Below are 17,920 nucleotides of genomic sequence, written 5' to 3' on the forward strand. Positions count from 1 at the left end.
GAGTTATTCGCGAAAAACCATGGGGGGGGGGGTCCATCCGACCCCCCCCCCCTACACATGCGAGGGTTAAAATGAGGATTTCACCCCGTTGCATGTATATGTATGCGGATTTTTACACGTACTACGTATTTGGGCTTGAAGACTCGCTAACAAGCGGTGATCTGGCTGAATGCGGATTTCGTCACCAGGACCGCGGTGATACACTCGGTATACAAGTTAAAGAGCCACCGTAACTTCTGGCGAAGTAGTAGGTGGGCGCCCGGAGCTAGGAGAAGCAGAACTACTGTACCGCAGGGCGCAGCGTCTCCAGTCCAAATAACCGCAGTCGACCGCAGTGGTGCCCCCTATCGGCATAGCGGCGAACTCATACTACACCCAGCGGCCAATTCGCCGCCCTGGCTCGTGGTCGGCTGGTCGCCACTGTGCCATCAACGCAGGTACGAAAACCAGACTCAATGGCTTTCATAATTCCGACTCACTTTGTCATCGCTTCACGCTTCAGCCACGGCATCTCGGTTTTCCTCTAATACCAGAAATATAGGTCAAAGAACCACATCGCCGAGGGCACGGGAGGCGTGTAAAGAAGACGTAAATCAGTAGATGTCGGCTGTCACCTGCAATTTATTATCTTGTCCAACGATAACAACACAGACTGGGTGTATACGCTGTGGTAAGTGTAAATCGGCTAAATCGGCATCCATATCCAGCCAGCCAACAGAGTACATCAAAGGATGGGGTCTTCACGCTAAGCCGAGGCAATAAAAACATCCTCAATTTAGCAGCAACATCCAATTCAGCTACACATCTGAAACTTCACCGCTTCCGCAAATAACGCGAACACTGAAACGTGACTGCACACTTATCACGGCGACTGTCGGCAATAATTTAGAGTCCGCTGCCGTCGGCGCCGCCAGACGCCCAGTGGACACCACCTCTTTGGCGGGGCGGGCGCCACACACGGGGGCGGGAGGGCCGCGCCGTCCACAGCAGTGACTAGAGCGCGCAGGCCGGCCGCTCACTTGGCCTTGCCCTGGTTGGCCACCGACTCCATGGCCTTTTTGACCGTCTCCGGGTCGCCGAGGAACTGCATCTTCCTGATGGGGCGCATGTGCTCGTCCAGCTCGTACACGAACGGAATACCTGCCGGACGGCGGGGCGGGGCTCAGAGAGGGACCAGCTCACCAGGCGGACACATGGGCGCTCACGGCGCAGACGGAACACAATGAGCGGAACGACAGTGACAATGAAATGTTATTTCCCAGAGGCGGACCCCCAGGGTTCCTCCTTTCAACATGCTCGTTCCTAAAAATAGAACACGTGGCAGCTGATGGCATTCTTGTACAATCCATCTATCCATATTTAACCTTTTTGCAGGTACTATTCAAATATACACACGAATTAAAACGTGCTATCCATCTATCATTTCTGTTCTATACATAATCAGACAAATTAAAACGCGCTCTCGAAACTGCCTAAAACATACAAAGAACGGAGAAAGAATATAAGTTAGGCGCCGTTCTAAGTCACAGCACGTCGGCCCGGTCTCGGCCGGCAGCCCGCGGTGCCCGCTCACCCGTGGGCAGGTTGAGACCCATGATGGCCTCGTCGGACATTTGTTCGAGGTGTTTGACGATGCCTCGCAGACTGTTACCGTGGGCGGCGATCAGGATGCTCTTGCCCTGGCGGATCTGCGACGTGTGCCAAGGGAGCACGTCAGCCAGTCAGTCACCTACCTAGTGGCGGAGGACGGCGCGCACGGACGGCCCACAGAGACACCTGGCGGCCGCGCTGGTAACACTGCCCCGAGACACTTGCTACACGGCAAACGGACGGACCGCACAATCCTAAACAAATAATCACGATTGAGAGGCACACTTCTCCCTCCCATTGACTGCACATCAGCTGAGCTCCGGTGATTGCCCACGCTCCCTGAAACCATCCCCGAATACCCGCGGCGGCCGTGACCGGTCACCGGCCCGCCCAGCGCCGAGCCGGCCCGTCGGCCCGCCGCGCCACCAGCCACCCACCTGAGGTACGATTGTGTCGTTCCAGTACGGCAGCGTCCGCTCAATCGTCCTGAAAAGGGGCACAGCCACGCCGCATTCTCATCCTCGTCTACAGCTGGGGATTCGAACGCAACAATGTGCACATCGAGAACCAGTGAAAGGACGATAACATTTGTAGCATTTTTATACTATTCTTCGAAAGTGGAACATTCTATAATAATTTACCATATTTTACACTTTGCATTGCATTACACTCGACGCTGTCACGGAATTAAACAATAAAATCACTCGCAAAAATAATAATACGTCAATCGTCTCGCCTTTGGCTCGACGAGTAACATACTACAGGGTGATCGAAAAAAAGTGTCACCCCTATTTTAAAAGCCATATAACTCGCGATTGGTTGGTCGTACGACTTTGCGCTAGGCAGCATTGGAAAGAGCATACAATTTCCTTTCGAATGGATGTAAATATGCATGGTTTATGCCGCAAACGAAGATGTAGCTATTCAAAAAGTACGTTAAGGACGCGATTTGGCGTGTTCAAAAGTTTGGTTGTGCAAATTTGTACTTTTGACAGAGTTTTTGATCTGACAGCTCACGTGACAGCTCACGTGAGCATTTTTCTTAACTGTTCCCATGGTTACTGCTGCATAAAATTGATAATCCGGTAGTGCAGGTTGTCGCAATGTTTCGCTAGTTACCGGCGAATTTGTGAATAATGAGGCCGCATGTTTGCAAGGAAGATCTGATAAGGTCTTCCTTATCTAAGGTCAGCTGAGAAACGAGTCTAAGGTCAGCTGAGGAACAGTCTGCAGTGAACAACATACGCTCCATGTGTAATGTGTAAGGTGTGTGTCATATTGAGTTACGCTACTCATTGTTCTCGTTCAGCGGTGTCCGATCCCGTTCGGTGAATTTCGTTTCACGTGAAAGCCGCACATTGACTGGTTTTTGAGCCCATGGGGACATGATTTGGAATAGAAAACAATCATGAATACATTCAATTGAAAAGAAATTGCCTACTCTTTCCGATGCTGCCTGGCGCGAAGTCATCCGACCTACCAGTCGCGAGTTATACAGATTTTAAGTTAGGGGTGACATTTTTTTTTCGATCACCCTGTATTTTCTAATTGTGCTTGTAACGTGGTCAGCACGAAACTGAACAAAATTAGATTGAGCATAATCTCGCCAATAATGGATGGATTTTAATGATTTTTGGCAGGTGAATACTTTCAGTTGTTTTATAATAGTAGCTCAGCCTTCAACTTTCTACCAGCAACTAGTGGAAAACATTGCGCCGTCAAGTCCGCAAGCGTTCCGGGACCTGTTCGAAGATTAAAAAAAAACTCAAAATGCAAAAACCTTTATGCACCTCTGGGTGCTAAGGTCAAAAATGCTCATCGATAAGTTCTGAGGACTTGCAGATGTTTCACATGGTGGGAACAGCCAGCAAGATCACCGAGAAAATGCTCATCCAGCTCCAGAAGAATCAAAGCAGCACTGCCACCGAAAAGCTGGGGTTCTCCCAGCGAATTCTGGCCAGAAATTTTGGGATCTTCAAAACACATGTCCAATTAATACCTGAAGAAGCAGGAACCAAGAACAGAAATAAAATAAAGTCTCCCCAGGCAACGGAGTCACAAGTTCGTGAGCAGAAAACCCGCCTGCGCTGTCACAGGGTCCAAAGAAGGGCAGCAAAAGCATAAACGTAATTATAGATAATGAAGCTTACTTCACCTAGAGCGGCAGCCAGATGCCTTCCTAGCTGGTCGACTTCCACACCTCAGCTCATAGGCGGCGGAACGGGGAGGGCACCGGGGCACCGTGCCCCCCTTTGATTTTGGCAGTTTAACATTAGCCCTACGGGCGTTGTATGCAAAGAATGGGACCAAAAGTCGGCAATGCCCCCCCCCCACACCCCTTAATTGAAGGTGTTCCGCCGCTACTGCCTCAGCTGATGGAGACACTCTTCCAGATGTGGGCTGGGTCTCACCTTCGACTTGGGAGCAAGTACCCACCCACGATGCCCGTTTGGCAATGCCCATGGGTCCGAGAGGGATCACGTGTCCAGTTGCTTGCCTAGCACAGGCAAAGTAACGAGTGAAGTGTACCTACTATGAAAAGTGTCTGAATGTCTGAATGAGTGTTGTTACCATTCATCGAGACTCAATGCACAAAACTTTGGTTCCTTTTTGGTCCGACCTTGCAACCTTCACAGCACGCGCTTCAGACCGCGAACTTCTTGAGGAGGCTGGGGTGCCCTTAGTAGCACGTGACATGAACCCGCCGTGTACCTTCAGCTTGGGCCCACTGAGGATCTGTGGGGGCTTATCAAACAGAACGTGTATAGGGGAAGGTGCCAGGTCAGCTGAGACGCACATTTGAAGCAGAGAATCCATGCGTCACATCGACCCGGAGGTGCCGCGAAAGACAATAGCGGGGTTGCCAGCGCGTGCGTCTGGCGGCTTACCGAGGTCCAGTGTCTCAGATCCACTAGGCCGAGGGTGCTCAGAACTAGGCACGATAACGCAATGCTTGATACATTTAGCGCACTAGCTGTTCAAACTTTATCCAGTTTCATACCGACCACCCGTTAGTTTAATTACTGTAGTACATCAGCCCCCTGCCCACTAGCAATGGCCCCAACTCACAGTTTGAGCGACTCGAACATGGGGAACTCGCTCTTGCTGGGCCCGTCCTTGTAGCGCGGGTCTTCCAGGATCACTTTGTAGTAGGGGTTGTCGGGCGTGATGGGCGGCGGTGGGATGTCGAAGCTGCGCCGCCAGATTTTCACCTGGCCGGCACAGACACACGGCCGCCCGTCAGACTCCACAGTAGGTACAGGACCACGGGGACTTGGCCGCCCGTCAGGCCCCACAGTAGGTGCAGGACCACGGGGACTTGGCTGCCCGTCAGACTCAACAGTAGATGCAGGACCAAGGGGACTTGGCCGCCCGTCAGGCCCCACAGTAGGTACAGGACCACGGGGACTTGGCCGATCGCAAGTGACAGACGTTTGGCCGGAAAATGCGCCTCCCAAACTCTTTCTATACGACACTGATTGTCGCGGAGGCTGAATGCAGTATGAAGAGTCCCTCCTCTCCCACCACCCCGCTACAGCCACAGAATGGTGAACAATGATGTTGGCACATTTCCACAGCAACAGCTATCAAGAGCCATTGTACAATGGCATGGTACCTTTCCCCAGGCATATGTGGCTCTGATCTGCCCAGAACCTGTGCCTCCACCCTCACCGATCTGCCCCTTTTGCAATCAACACTAGCATCAAAGGCTCCCTATCAAAGAAAACCAGGTACCTTATCAGGAAGATATGTAAGCAATCCCTTAGATGCTGTTGAAATGCAGCACTTTTTAAACCTCCCTGTGTGAAAGGATCTGTAAGTATACCTTGATATCTCTGGGTCTTAAAACAAATCAACATTTGTAATGATTTTATCATCTCATCTATCTTGTGGGCCTGTGGCTAAGTGGCCCATGGTCCCAGTAAAAGGATACTAACAGCTTTACGATTATTTTCAGGATCAACTTCACATTCCTAGCATAGGCGGCAGAACGGGGAGGGCACCGGGGCATCGTGCTCCCTTTTGGTTTTGGCATTTTAACATTAGCCCTATGGGCATTGCATGGAAAGAATGGGACCAAAAGTCGGCAGTGCCCCCTTAATTGAAGGTGTTCCACCGCTACTGATTCCTAGAAACTGCAGGTTTAGGTGTGCCACATTTTGGACACTTCAGCTTGGGCATCATCACCCCCTCCATTTACCTGTTCCTCGCCGTGCTTGGCGGCCGTCTCCGCCTTGTTAAGACCGGTCAGCCCGCCGTAGTGGCGCTCATTCAGGCGCCATGTCTTCTTGATGGGGATATCCTTCTGGCCCAGGATCTCAAGAATGGTATCCAGCGTCTTGTTGGCACGGGTCAGGACAGATGTGTGTGCGATGTCAAATTTCATCTGTGCCTTTTTGAGTGCCTCTCCTGCTGACTTGGCCTCCTCGATGCCTGACAAAAATGAGGGACGCAGCAACAAAAGGCTCAATGTGCGGCCTTCAAATAATCAGTTTAAATTACTGATAAGTGATAACTGTGGGCACCTAATTTGAATTGATAACTCACAAACCACACATTAAAGGAAATAGTTCACTTTTAACATGGGGTTTTGAACTGGAATAGCAGTTTCGTAGCTTGAGCTGAGACTAGCACAAATCAGGAGCTTTTACGGCTCAATGATCACCCTAGACGAAGATATTCCATTTCCCGTTCCGAAAAGAGTGCCTTGCAGAGGAATGTGTGCCTTGCACAGGAATGCAGCCACGTCATCGTCAGCCAATCAGCATGCTGCTTACAGCCAATGCAGTATGCGTAGGTTTGAACTACGCGATATGATTGGTCAACGCGTAATAAGCTTCCGCGTCAAACATTATTTTACGTAGAATATAGTTCGTCCTATATTAATATATCGAAAAAATTGTTTTTACAAAAAGGTTTTATTTTATTTCATGATCATTTTGAGCATAAAAAATCATAAATCAATAGCAAAATACTAATTTCAAGAAAGTGAACTGTTTCCTTTAACATGTGATCCCATTGAACTTGGCACTGCCTGGGTTAGAGTTTGCATCAAAGATGATTACGGAGCGAGCGAAGCGAGCGTAGTCTTTCCTTAGATTAACGGAAATTTCTGAGTATGAGCGGCCGGCCGGCCGGCCGTGGGGACGCTTTTGCGAGGCTCATATCTCAGCAACCACTTGACTGATTTACATGCGGTAATTTTTGTAGGGTAGCTTCATTCCTTCTACCAAGTATTGGACTATTCCCGATGCATTTGGGTGACCCCTTATGCACGTACCACGTGCAAAACGAAGAGGTGTCAGTTTTGTAATTGTTGCAATATCTCGGTAATTACTTGGCCGATTGCGCTGAAAGTTGGCATGTAGGTAGGCACCCACTAGGCACTGCATATCCATGTGCCAGAGTTGGGGTGCTGCTGCACGTGCGCACGTGCAGGGGTCGTTTCCAGATCTCGAGAACGGCTCGACCGATTGCGCTCAAATTTGGTACACGGTTACGGACCAGAATTAGTAGGGTGCCGTGCACAAGTCAGTTGGGACCCATTTTGCACGTGCGCACGTGCAGGGTGCCGCTCCCAGATCTCGAGAACGGCTGGGCCGATTGTGCTCAAATTTGGCACATCGCTAGAAACCGGTCAGTAGGGTGCCGTGCACAAGTCAGTTGGAGGTACCCCCTCGAAATTTCGCACGTGCAAGACTCACCCCTCGCTCGCTCCGTTAGTCGCCCCAAAAGGCGCTATACTGGTTGTAAGTCATATGACGGAAATCATGGAATTACGTATAGCAAGTGTCTTACCTTTCGGGCTAAGGTTGGCATCATACCATCCACAGAATTTGTTTTCTTGATTCCACTCACTCTCTCCGTGACGAATCATTACAATTTTATGTGTTTTGCCCATATTTACCTCTGTCTTATTTCTAGCTAAATAGGAAAATGAGCGAGTGTCAACCAAAACACTGCAAACCGGAGACCGCAATGCTTTTGAATATCCGGTAGAAAATCGCATCCAACGACCGCAACGACCGAAACCTCGCGCGACGACCTTCAGCTGATCCCTCAAGGGCGAAGATACCCAGAGCCTGTGCATTAAAACACTGCAAAAATAAGCAAAAGGATTTTTTTGGTGCTAAGTTACTGCTAAGCGCTTGGTTAAACAAAGAAAGACAGACACGGTCTTCAGAATAATCTAAAGCATGTCAAAATACTATATAATAAATTATTGATTTGTTCACTAATCACTGTTCAGTTTATGAAATATTAGCTAGCTAAGAAGTCGTGATTCAACTCAAGATTCTTACACATTCAGATTCAGCTGATGTCGTTTTCATGGACTTATATGATTCAATCTTTCGGAAATATCTTTTTTCAATTGGCACAAGAACTTTTGGGTGGGCCTGAGAGGAAAATGGGTCTTCGCTGTAGTACGGCCTTGGCTGTAGTATGGTTCTAATCGACGCGCGTTCTATAGCCGAACACGTCACTAACTGTACCTATGCCATAAAAATCCGCGATATAGCATGTGGATTGTGGACGGACGCTTCCAACAATGCTGATTGTCTGGGTGGTGAAAAATAAACTGCATTCCGATCATAGATCCGATGAGCTTAACCCCGCGTTCGATGTCTCTTAGACGGCGAAGATTCTACGCCGTCCGGCCAATCACGTTCCACAACCGCAGCCGAGCCCCCACTGACCTTGAACGGGATTGGCCGGACGACGTAGAATCTTCGCCGTCCGAGAGACATCGAACGCGGGGCAAATGAACCCCTTTTGCCCGGTTGTGCCCGGTGGATGCCGGTGGGCCTCCGTATGGTGCTGCATTCTGGTGTTCATAGTTTGAAGCATTAGTACTTATTTTGGTAGGTTATCCCGTTGCATTCTTTTATAGAAATCGAGGAGAATTACTCTTCAAAGACAAAAAATAAATTATTTATAATTTTTGAAGAGGTATTGCTGATTTATCCGACGAAATAATAATCCAACAAAATTTCCCTTCACACAAATTCTATGTGGCGGCCATGATTGCAGTGCGCTGCATTTGCCTCATTTTCGTTCCAGTTGATGACAGTTTTCCATGACCTTCAGGCGTTGCGGTAATTGTGGTGCCGTGTTGTTTCTTTGACAGTTATTTAAAATTGTATTGGGATCAAGGCCAAAGATAACAACCGTGAATCGGATTTGTGTATGTTGCGAAATTCAGTGATAACCGTCGATGTTTGCGAACGAATTGCTGCAGTGACAGGGGTCGATACAGATTGAGGCGTTTCAATGCGGCACTCCTGGGATGATTGCTGGTAGGTAAGTACATAATCGCTGCATTTCAGTTTGAGAGTTGATGGCTCACTCAAGAGACATAGAATTACCATTTTATTAACTTTCAAACCTTTGATGTCTTATTGTGATGGTAGGGCCAGGGGTATACTAGACTGCAAATGATGGTTGCCGTTCGAGGTAGGTGCCCTCAGGGGTTGCAGCAATGAGCGTCACTGAATTACCGAAAAAGTTAAATCATAGCCTACATTGTCATCTAGTTTTCAAGCTACAACAATTAGAAATATTACAATTAAGAAGTGTGACAATTTGTGTTGTGATCTCCTAATAAGTCAGTAGGCGGAACTATGGTCAAGCGTACCCATTTTCGGGAACGCATTTTCGTTCTCATGTTTGGGAACAATAAACCCAAATATGGGAACGCCATGTAGGCATTATATAAAACAAGAAAAAGAACCGTTAAATGACGTCCAAAAAATATTATACGATTGTGAACTGCCTGATATTTGTCTCAATATTGTTGGGAAAGAGTTTGATATTGTAAGGCCCATCGTAGTTTCAAATCGTTCCCCTATTTCTAAAGCAGTCCATCATCCGGGCCGCGAGCCCAAATTTGGGAATGCTCTCGTACACTGGCGCTGCAAGCGTTCCTTATTATGGGAACGGCGTACTCAAAATTGGGAACAATTTCACCAACGCCTTTCAGGGGCTCTTTTCATTAACAAGCATCACGTCCAACGCCGCAAATTATTGTTAACGCAACAATCATCAGATGACCTTTCCGGCAAGACCGTCGCATGTTTCGCCCGGTCTTCTGCGCTTTTATTCCCGTCGATCTCGCAGCGGGCACGCCCCCCTCCGCTCAGCAATGTTCAGCAAGGTCTTCCATACCTATATCCACCGTCCGCGCCGAGGGTGGAGACATGTCAAGCACCTGTCTGTTAATCACCGATAGTTGATGAGCACAAGGAAGTATCCAAAAATGGGAACGATGAATAGGTTACACCCTCAAAACACCTACTCCCAATGAAAATCTAGTTTTTTCCTTTCTTAATGAGTGTAAGTGGCAAAAGGCCCGGTAGGATGGGCACGAGGAATGATCGAAATCAGCATAAAAATTATAAATAAGCCACACAGAGCGACCTATATAAGAGAAATTCCTCCAAAACGATCATGCTTAGAAACACGGAAGACAAAAACCACGCTCATGACGCTCCTTATAAAACAACGCTAAACAGCTAGCATCCAAATAAAATAGTCTTTCCAGGCTGATAAAATACAGCTGAATAATTTTAAACCACTGAAACTGAGTTTACAACAATAGTTCGGTAAAATCACTGACGTTCCACGCGGTCGTCCGCCCCGACACCAAAAGTCAACAAAATTACCTCGGGACTGTCCGCGTGTTCGCTTGCATATGTCAGCATTTGGTGTCACTAGTATGAAACTTCATAACCAGGCGAAAATTATTATACTTGACCTCAAAATGTAAAACACGCTTCAGTTTCCTTAAAATTGCATGTTAAATGTAGTATTACCCATGTTTTCACCATTCCGTCATTTCAAAAAATCATTAAAAATATCATTCGACGGTCAATTTCCTTGTTCAACGGTCAGATAAAAGATAATTTTATAGAGACTTAGTAGATACTTAAATTAGCGTGCACTTTTTGGAGACGTGATGCACTAATGAGTTTTAGTGGGCGAACGACCGAAAAATTACCTTCCGTTCTCATAAATGGGAACGCCCGTTCCCATATTTGGGAACTCCGTTCCCAAAAATGGGAACGTTCCTATATTTGGGTACTCATGACCATAGTTCCACCTACTGAAGTGCCCTCAGGCCAGTCTGCAAAGTATGGCAATTTCAACGAGATCTCATCTGTGCGGGCTTGTTTGGCTGGTTCAGATTTGGTGCAGTGCGGATTTTGGCTTGGTGCGGTAGGGATGTGTAGTGCAGCGCGGAATTGGCTTAGCAATGGACATGACAGACCAGACGAGATAGATGAGGTAAATCAAAGAAAACATTGTTGGAGCTTGGACCAGTGTGCTCTTGCCTTGAACCCGCGACCTGGTGGGGGGGGGGGGGGCTATTTTTTGCCCCCCTCCAGACTTTTCGATATATCTCCAGAACCGCTGCGCCGATCGTCACCAAACTTTCAGTACCCTCCCGGACATCAATTTTACACATTGTGACCAAAATTTTTTTTCCAAAGGCTATGATAGGTTGGCCGGAAATGACGTCAGAGTGACGTCATGTTCTGCCGTTTTTGACCCAAAAAAAGGTTTCGCGGGAAGAGCTGTCAGGCCTATAGCTTTGCAAATACAGAAAAATGATAAAGACATAAGAGCTGTAGAATTGACAGGGCTACAAAACTGCTATCTCGGATTTTTGAAATTTTTGGATTTTGATCCCCAAAAATAAAAAATAGATTTTTTGGATATAATAGTCGAAAAATCCAAAAGGTTTTTTGAATTTTGCAAAAACCGGAATATATGTGATAGTCCTTACCGCTTTCCATCCACATACCAAATTTGAGATTGATACCTCTTTTTTTTTGGCGAAGTTATAGCGAAAAAACTGTTCAAAATTGATGACGTCAAATTTTCAAACTTAATTTTTAGCAATTCTAGACCCCGTAGCGCAAAACAAAGACCACCATTACCCGTGACGAGCTGCATCGAATCGATACCCATTTTATGCAAAACTATCAACTTTAAAATTTGACTTTTTTTGGCCTGACCTTGGCCTGACCTTGACCTGACTTTGACCTGACCTTCACCAGAAAGTGACCCAAGCCGTACCTGATAGTCTTATAACCAACACCATTGAGTTGGAAATGAAAAATTGGCCATAAAACATGCATCACACAACCTTAGTAAAGTTGGGTTCATGTGACCTGACCTGTGACCCTTGGTGACCTGACCTGTGACCTGACCTGGTATTGTTAGTGACCTCTTATAGCAACATATCTACTAGGCAACTGACGCCCTATCGCTGATTCTCGACAAAATGCGTTTTTCTTGGTGTTAGAGGGCATTCCCTAGAAGACCCGTGAACGGTGAAACATTTCATCTTTGACCTGACCTATGACGTCATTGGTGACCCCGAGGTCAATAAAATTTGGTTTCCCTCGACAAATTTGACAGGCCTTTCAAACGCCGTTTGAATTTTGCGGATCCGTCCAGTAGTTTCGGAGATACGAGGGGGGGGGGGCAAAAAATAGCCCCCCCACCAGGTCGCGTTATAAACAGACCCCACCAGGGCGCGGGTTAATTGAGTGTGCTGTGGTCAGAACGGACTATTCCAGCGCCGGTCAGCTTATAATCACGCCCCCAAGTTTGCACTGTTACCTACAACACAAAACGCATCACTCAGCTTTGCGAGGTGATAGAGTGAGAGAGATGAGCGCGTTCATCGAGAGGGATTCGAGATATGCACGGCCGGTGGCAAAGCTAGATCATCGCTTCAAGTAGTCAATTACGAATGATTTGTTGTGTATGTTGGACACAGGTAATAAGTTCATCGAAAGAATATGAGGTTGTTGCATTCTGCAGCATTCGTAAATGAGATGCACATCACATTGACATAGCTAATGGCAGGCCTAGGGGACTACTTTGCCACGGGCAAATAGTCAAATCTGCTGTGAATGACCTGCCGATCAGATTTGATTTGTTGAACAGTCTGTCTTAAACGTACCGCGCAAAGTGACGGTGGATCCCTCAAGCCTGACCGAGGAAGGGCCTGCTAAATTTGGGTCACCGAAGCATTTGGCATCCTCGTCCATTCCCCAGGTCAATTGGTTCGGTGACTTTCAAACTATAGCAGGCCCTTCCTCGGTCAGGCTTGATGGATCCACCGTCACTTTGCGCGGTACTTTTAAGACAGACTGTACGAACTACGATACAGCTGTTGAAGGAAGGGTGCCACCTTCCGAAATTTTTGTTCTATGAATCTATTTTACTTATTTGAATTTTTAGACGTGGTTAGCGCGTCCACAATATACAAAAAACCGAAACATTGCATTTAATACGTTGGCCAAAAAAAAAAGATCGTTGTTTATATCACCACTACAACTCAAGGTCGTTTGATGTGGCAGCTAGGACGGCTGGCATATCCTGTTGTCATGGCAACATATCATTCTGCCATTTGCATTGATGGCGCAACTGAGACAAAAAGATGAACAAATAAAAAGGAAGAAGATAACATGATTTGAACTAAGTTGTAGTAAGTAAGTTGAACTAAGTAAGATACGTCAAAAGAACATCAAATAAGTCGAGTAAAGGTTTTTCCTTTACAATGCTTAAGAGATCTATGGAACCCTTCACCCTTCATGCAACTTACTAGAAAAACTTCCCAATTAAAATTTTAAAACTTAAGTGTATACCATAAAGAAAAAATATACCCTTTCAAAATGATAAAACATGCTTCAAAAGTATAACTTTTATACATACCTTTGCTGATTTCATGTTTTATAAAATACCCTTAACACGACGAGGAAATAGTGCTGAAGATTTTTGCCTGCCCGAATGCTGGCAGCAAAACTCGCAAATGATAACTTCACGTGCGGATTCAATGCTGACCGTCTCGAGCATAGGTAAGTGAAGCCGGTTTTTAGGTTCATGTGAGGCTAATCTTGTAAAAACTGCGTTGTGTCCAAAAGGTGGCACCCTTCCTTTGACCCAACGAAAGACGCCGAAAATGCAAGCATGGGGTGATTCCACATTAAGTTGTTCATAGTCATCTTTGTTTGTATAACTGGGTATGTGTTGCCAAGCCGTTTAGCTAAATGGCGGTGTCGACACCATTGGGGCAACCATAGAACATCGAACAATAATCATTTTTCACCCTGACCCTGGAAGAATCGCCAGGGTATACCTACAAGAGCACGTACTGGATATAGCTCTTGTATTGGGGTGACATGCTTTTTGTTTGAGTTGTGTGGTGCGTATTTCTCGTTTCGTTTCCATACTACTGAGAGGGCAGGTTTGCGGCTCATTTCTCTAATTGAGGTCAGTGTGGATGTAAACTGGTCATTTTTTTGGTTCGGTGTTTTTTTTTGTACTCTCATTCGGCTTTGTTGCGGATTTTCCGGCTCTTTCTAAAGGGTTGGTGTGGATTTTGAACTTGGGCCAGTGCGCCTCGTCGACCTACAAGCCATGCTTTGCAGTATGGCCCTCAGGCCACCTCCCCCGAATTGGCACCCAAATGATGATGAAGTTGACAAGCTGTCTTGCTCCAGTTTGAGTTGGTCCTCCCAACAGAAATATCATGCGACCACATGATCGGGACACGAGAGTCGCGAACACTGCCCCTCGTGCCAGATACAGATGTTAGAACGAATGCTCCGGTGAGCTGAAGGAAGGCCTAGCATGGCTGCGAGGACGGTGCTCCGGTCACGGCAGTAGCGCAGTGGAAGCTGGCTAGCACAGTAGTCCAAACCCGTCTACTGCACGCTGTACATGTAGATGGGTATCTCGGCGCGCCGCCGCCTCGCGTGCAGGCGTTCTAGCCGTTCGTACACACGCGTGCTGCCACCGTCGGGTGCCGACGCGGTCCGGGTGGGCGAGCTGCGTGCTCGCCCAGATATCACAGAGGCCGGGTCGGTGCGTGCGTGGTCCGCCGCGGTGTCCGGACCAGTCCCGCCGCGTCTCGTGTCGTGGCCGTGCTGTTGGCCGCGTCTCGTGTCGTGGCCGTGCCGTTGGCCGTCTCTCGTGTCGTGGCCGTGCCGTTGGCCGCGTCTCGTGTCGTGGCCGTGCCGTTGTCCGTCTCTCGTGTCGTGGCCGTGCCGTTGGCCGCGTCTCGTGTCGTGGCCGTGCCGTTGGCCGCGTCTCGTGTCGTGGCCGTGCCGTTGGCCGCGCGGCCGGTGTCGGGACGTGGCCGTGGACGCTATAGCACCGGTGGTGCAGCGCTGTCTGTGGCCCACCAGCGGGACGACGGCCCGAGTTCAGACCGGGCAGACACTATCGTCGCAGTGGAACGCGCTCGCGTGCCGTGTTCGCCTTCCAACTGAGGCGCTACTGCACGCGGAGGTGCGCTCGCGTGCGGCCGGCTGGCGGTCGGAAATGGTTTTACGCCTGTGTCTGTTGTCGCAATTGGTTGGGGGTGTGAGGCGGCCGACCTGCCAGTGATGGCAGCGGCAGGGGATTTCATGGCAACCGGTTGATACAAAGGCTCGATAATGCAATGCCTGCCCCTGCGGACTCTTGGGATCATGAGAGGAGGTATACGCTTCAGGCTGCGTTTTTTGATGATTGCTTGTATTCAACGTTTATTCATCTCCGTTCATCGCGGGCTGGTATACGATGACCCCTTGTCACGTTCCGTCAACCAGCTCGGCTCAGTTGCACACTTTGTAGCTGGTGTGATGCGGTGGTCTTACTTAAGCCCGTGGATCCGTGGACTGTCTAAATATGGCTGTGTAAATGTGGACGATGTCAGCTCACCCTGAAATCCAGTTCTGCGACAGCTAACGGTTCTTGGAGTCTCCACTCTAGGGGTGCATCGTGGTCCGTTGGTCCATCCGGTGGTCCGTTGGTCCATCCGGCGGCCCTTTGGTCCATCCGGCGGTCCGGTGGTCCATTTGGTGGTCCGGTGACCAGTGCCGTCGGCCGCCCAGCCCCCCCCCCCCCCCCCCACAAATGGATCAGTCTGCCAGCCAGCCGGCCCCCATAGGACAGCGTGCTCTGTGTCTGTACCATGCTCAGTCCCGCTGGTAGGACAGGTGTGCCCTGACCTGTCCCTGTGGCGGGACAGACGTCACGGTGCCTCACCAGCGGGTGCCGGTCGGCCGAGCGTGCCACGCCCATGTGTCTCGGTGACAGGGACGTGACGGGGCGGCGACAGTCGCGTGGCCCGCTGTCCCCGGGCCGGGCGCCTCCCCTCCCGGCGCCAGGAAGCAGCCACTTCCGGTCGCAGTCGGCTGGAATGCCGCCGGACGCCGGCGCGCCGTCACCTTTAAACCGCGGCGGGCGGCGGTGACTCACGGGTCGGCCAGGTACGGGTGACCTGCACGGCGCCGGGGGCGGGGGCGTCACCGCCGCCCTGGATCGGAGCGGGCGGGGCCGGCTCTGGGCCGTCTGAGAAGGTGGCCGCCTCTCTGCCGGCCAGAGCTGTCCACTGAACAGTGCCGCCGGCCGGGATTCAGCCAAGTAGCGCACCTGGCGGCGCGGCCCGGCCCGACAGGTGCGGCGGCGCGGAAGGCTGCGGGCGCGGGTACCGGCCGCGCGGCTACCCCGGGCCACTGTGGAGAGCGGCCCATCCTCCTGGGCGTCGGGTGGTCTCTGACTCTGCGTCACACTGAGATACTCCAGAAGGATGAACTGTCTCACCACCGTAATGAAGCGCTGGGTTTTCCTTGGGTTGGATTACTTTCCCAAGGAGCCTTCCGTGCAGTGTTTTTTTTCCCCGAAAGTGCAACCGCTGCCGGTGCTGGTTGGCGATTCCATGTGCGCGCCCTGCCCGGTGCGCTGGGGACTGCGTGTGTTCCGCCGCTGATTGCCGGCTGCTGAGCTAGCCACGGCGAGCTGCGGCGAGATGCGCGCCGGCGGCGGCGCAGTTGGCTGAATCCGGCCGTGTCGGGGTGTGCTGAGGAGGCGACTGCTCACAGCCCGGCCGGCAGCCGGTGCAGAGGCGCGCCGGGCCGACCGCGCCGTGCCGCTCCTGCCGGCGCCGGCCCGTGACCGGCGGACCGGCGACGGGGGCGCGTCGGTGCCGACGGCAGCCGGGCGCCGGCTGTGGCCAAAGAGAGTGCGGCTGCGGCTTTGATCCGTGCAGCGCCTCTGTTGTGAGGCACTGTGATCACGGTAGTGTTTTGATCGAGCTTACCTTCGTGTGGTGATAGTGTATAGTTGGTGGCCGGCGAGCGATTTGCAGTGAGTTTGCAGTGAGTGTGTGGTCAAAGTGACCTTTCGGCGGCGGTCCAGTGACCTCAGTGACGGTCCAGTGACCTCACACTGTCGATCACCATCGGTGCGACGGCGGGATGGTGACCCCGGTGCGGTCTCCGCACACCACTGATCCATGGTGCAGCTGGGACAGAGTTATCCTCTCATGGAGCATAGGTGAGCACTAGATTCTGTCAGACACCTATTCGAGTCGTCATCACACTGTTTGCGGAAACGCCACACGTGTGGAGGCTTTTGAGACAGGTTATTTTTAGTAAACCGTAGTAATGCGGCTTACATCCCCGCATTAATGCGGGGATGTCTGACTAATTGAAATACAGTGTCGATTGTGTGCAGTGAGGACGTCAGTCCCAGTGCTGGTGTGGGTCGCGCGGCGGCCGGTGCCAGCCAGGCCGCTCTGACCGATATACGAGGTCTCCACTCGTATCCGGACCGGTCGGTTTGCGGGCACACGTCCGCCCGCTCCGCGCCGGACCGCTGCGGTGCGGCGCTCACCCGGCCGTGGTGGAGTGAGGGACGGCCCACCGGCACTAACCGCCGAAAATGCTGCTGCAATTGTGCGCGAGTTAAACGCGTAGATCACATATCATACAGTCTGCTTCCAGGATACGGTGACTGGATGCAGTGTTTGCAACGGTGGTTTAACTATTTGATTTATACAAATGCTGTGTTGCCTTGAGCTAACGTGCAGGTAAGGTATTTCATCACGAACGTTACCCATATTCACATTCCCATTCGACATCGTAGATCGACTAACTTTCAATATTTCAAACTGTTCAGTATGTCCTGAAGACCGCCTCTGCCAACTCCAGCCTGCGTTTCTCTCCATCTGCCGTCTCGAAGTTTGCTCGGCGCCCGCATCTCGACGCACTCCGTCTCGTCAGAGCGGCCTCCGTGACGAGACGCGAGAGTCTGGTCCCCTGTAGTACAGCGGGCCTGGGACCGGACGGCCCAGCAGTACAGCGGGGTGGGAACTGGGCGGCCCCAGCAGTACAGCGGGTCTGGGACTGGACGGCCCAGGAGTACAGCGGTGTCAGAACTGGGCGGCCCCAGCAGTACAGCGGGGTCGGAACTTCGCGACTGGCGTCCAGACGCGGCCGGCACTCGACGCGCGGTTCCGCGGCGCGTGTATCGCCCGCTTTTCTGC

General features: G+C 50.5%; 2 protein-coding genes across 7 annotated transcripts in view; one reads left to right on the forward strand and one right to left on the reverse strand.

The window, feature by feature from the left end:
* Nucleotides 1-589: 589 nt before the first annotated feature.
* LOC122386969 (phosphoglycerate mutase 2-like) lies at nt 590-8,180 on the reverse strand. Its single transcript, XM_043376739.1, has 6 exons — nt 7,390-8,180; nt 5,792-6,024; nt 4,660-4,802; nt 2,028-2,076; nt 1,574-1,688; nt 590-1,140 (listed from the first exon to the last, which is right to left on the reverse strand). Exons 1-6 carry the CDS (start codon nt 7,679-7,681, stop codon nt 1,016-1,018), a joined length of 957 nt encoding a protein of 318 aa, XP_043232674.1. The 5' UTR covers nt 7,682-8,180; the 3' UTR covers nt 590-1,015.
* Nucleotides 8,181-8,679: 499 nt separating this feature from the next.
* The window catches only part of LOC122386970 (catenin delta-2-like), an 81,255-nt gene continuing 72,014 nt past the window's right edge, over nt 8,680-17,920 (forward strand). For 3 of the 6 annotated variants that reach the window (XM_043376745.1, XM_043376747.1, XM_043376746.1), the window contains exon 1: nt 8,696-8,892. The gene's annotated coding sequence lies outside the window, so the exon portion shown is untranslated. Of the gene's footprint in view, nt 8,893-16,747; nt 16,930-17,920 lie in introns of those variants that run through there. The other 3 variants (XM_043376741.1, XM_043376743.1, XM_043376742.1) reach the window with 3 other exon arrangements.

Source organism: Amphibalanus amphitrite, unplaced genomic scaffold (genome assembly GCF_019059575.1).
Source record: "Amphibalanus amphitrite isolate SeventyFive unplaced genomic scaffold, NRLGWU_Aamphi_draft 000268F_arrow, whole genome shotgun sequence".
In the NCBI taxonomy this organism is placed as follows: Eukaryota; Metazoa; Arthropoda; class Thecostraca; order Balanomorpha; family Balanidae; genus Amphibalanus; species Amphibalanus amphitrite.

Coding starts and splice junctions, on each gene's coding strand:
- LOC122386969 (XM_043376739.1), bottom strand. CDS start 7,681: ATGCACAGGCTCTGGGTATCTTCGCCCTTGAGGGATCAGCTGAAGGTC. Junction 2,077..4,659: donor ATGTTCGAGTCGCTCAAACT/GTGAGTTGGGGC, acceptor GCCCCTTTTCAG/GACGATTGAGCGGACGCTGC. Junction 1,141..1,573: donor GGGTCTCAACCTGCCCACGG/GTGAGCGGGCAC, acceptor GCCGTCCGGCAG/GTATTCCGTTCGTGTACGAG.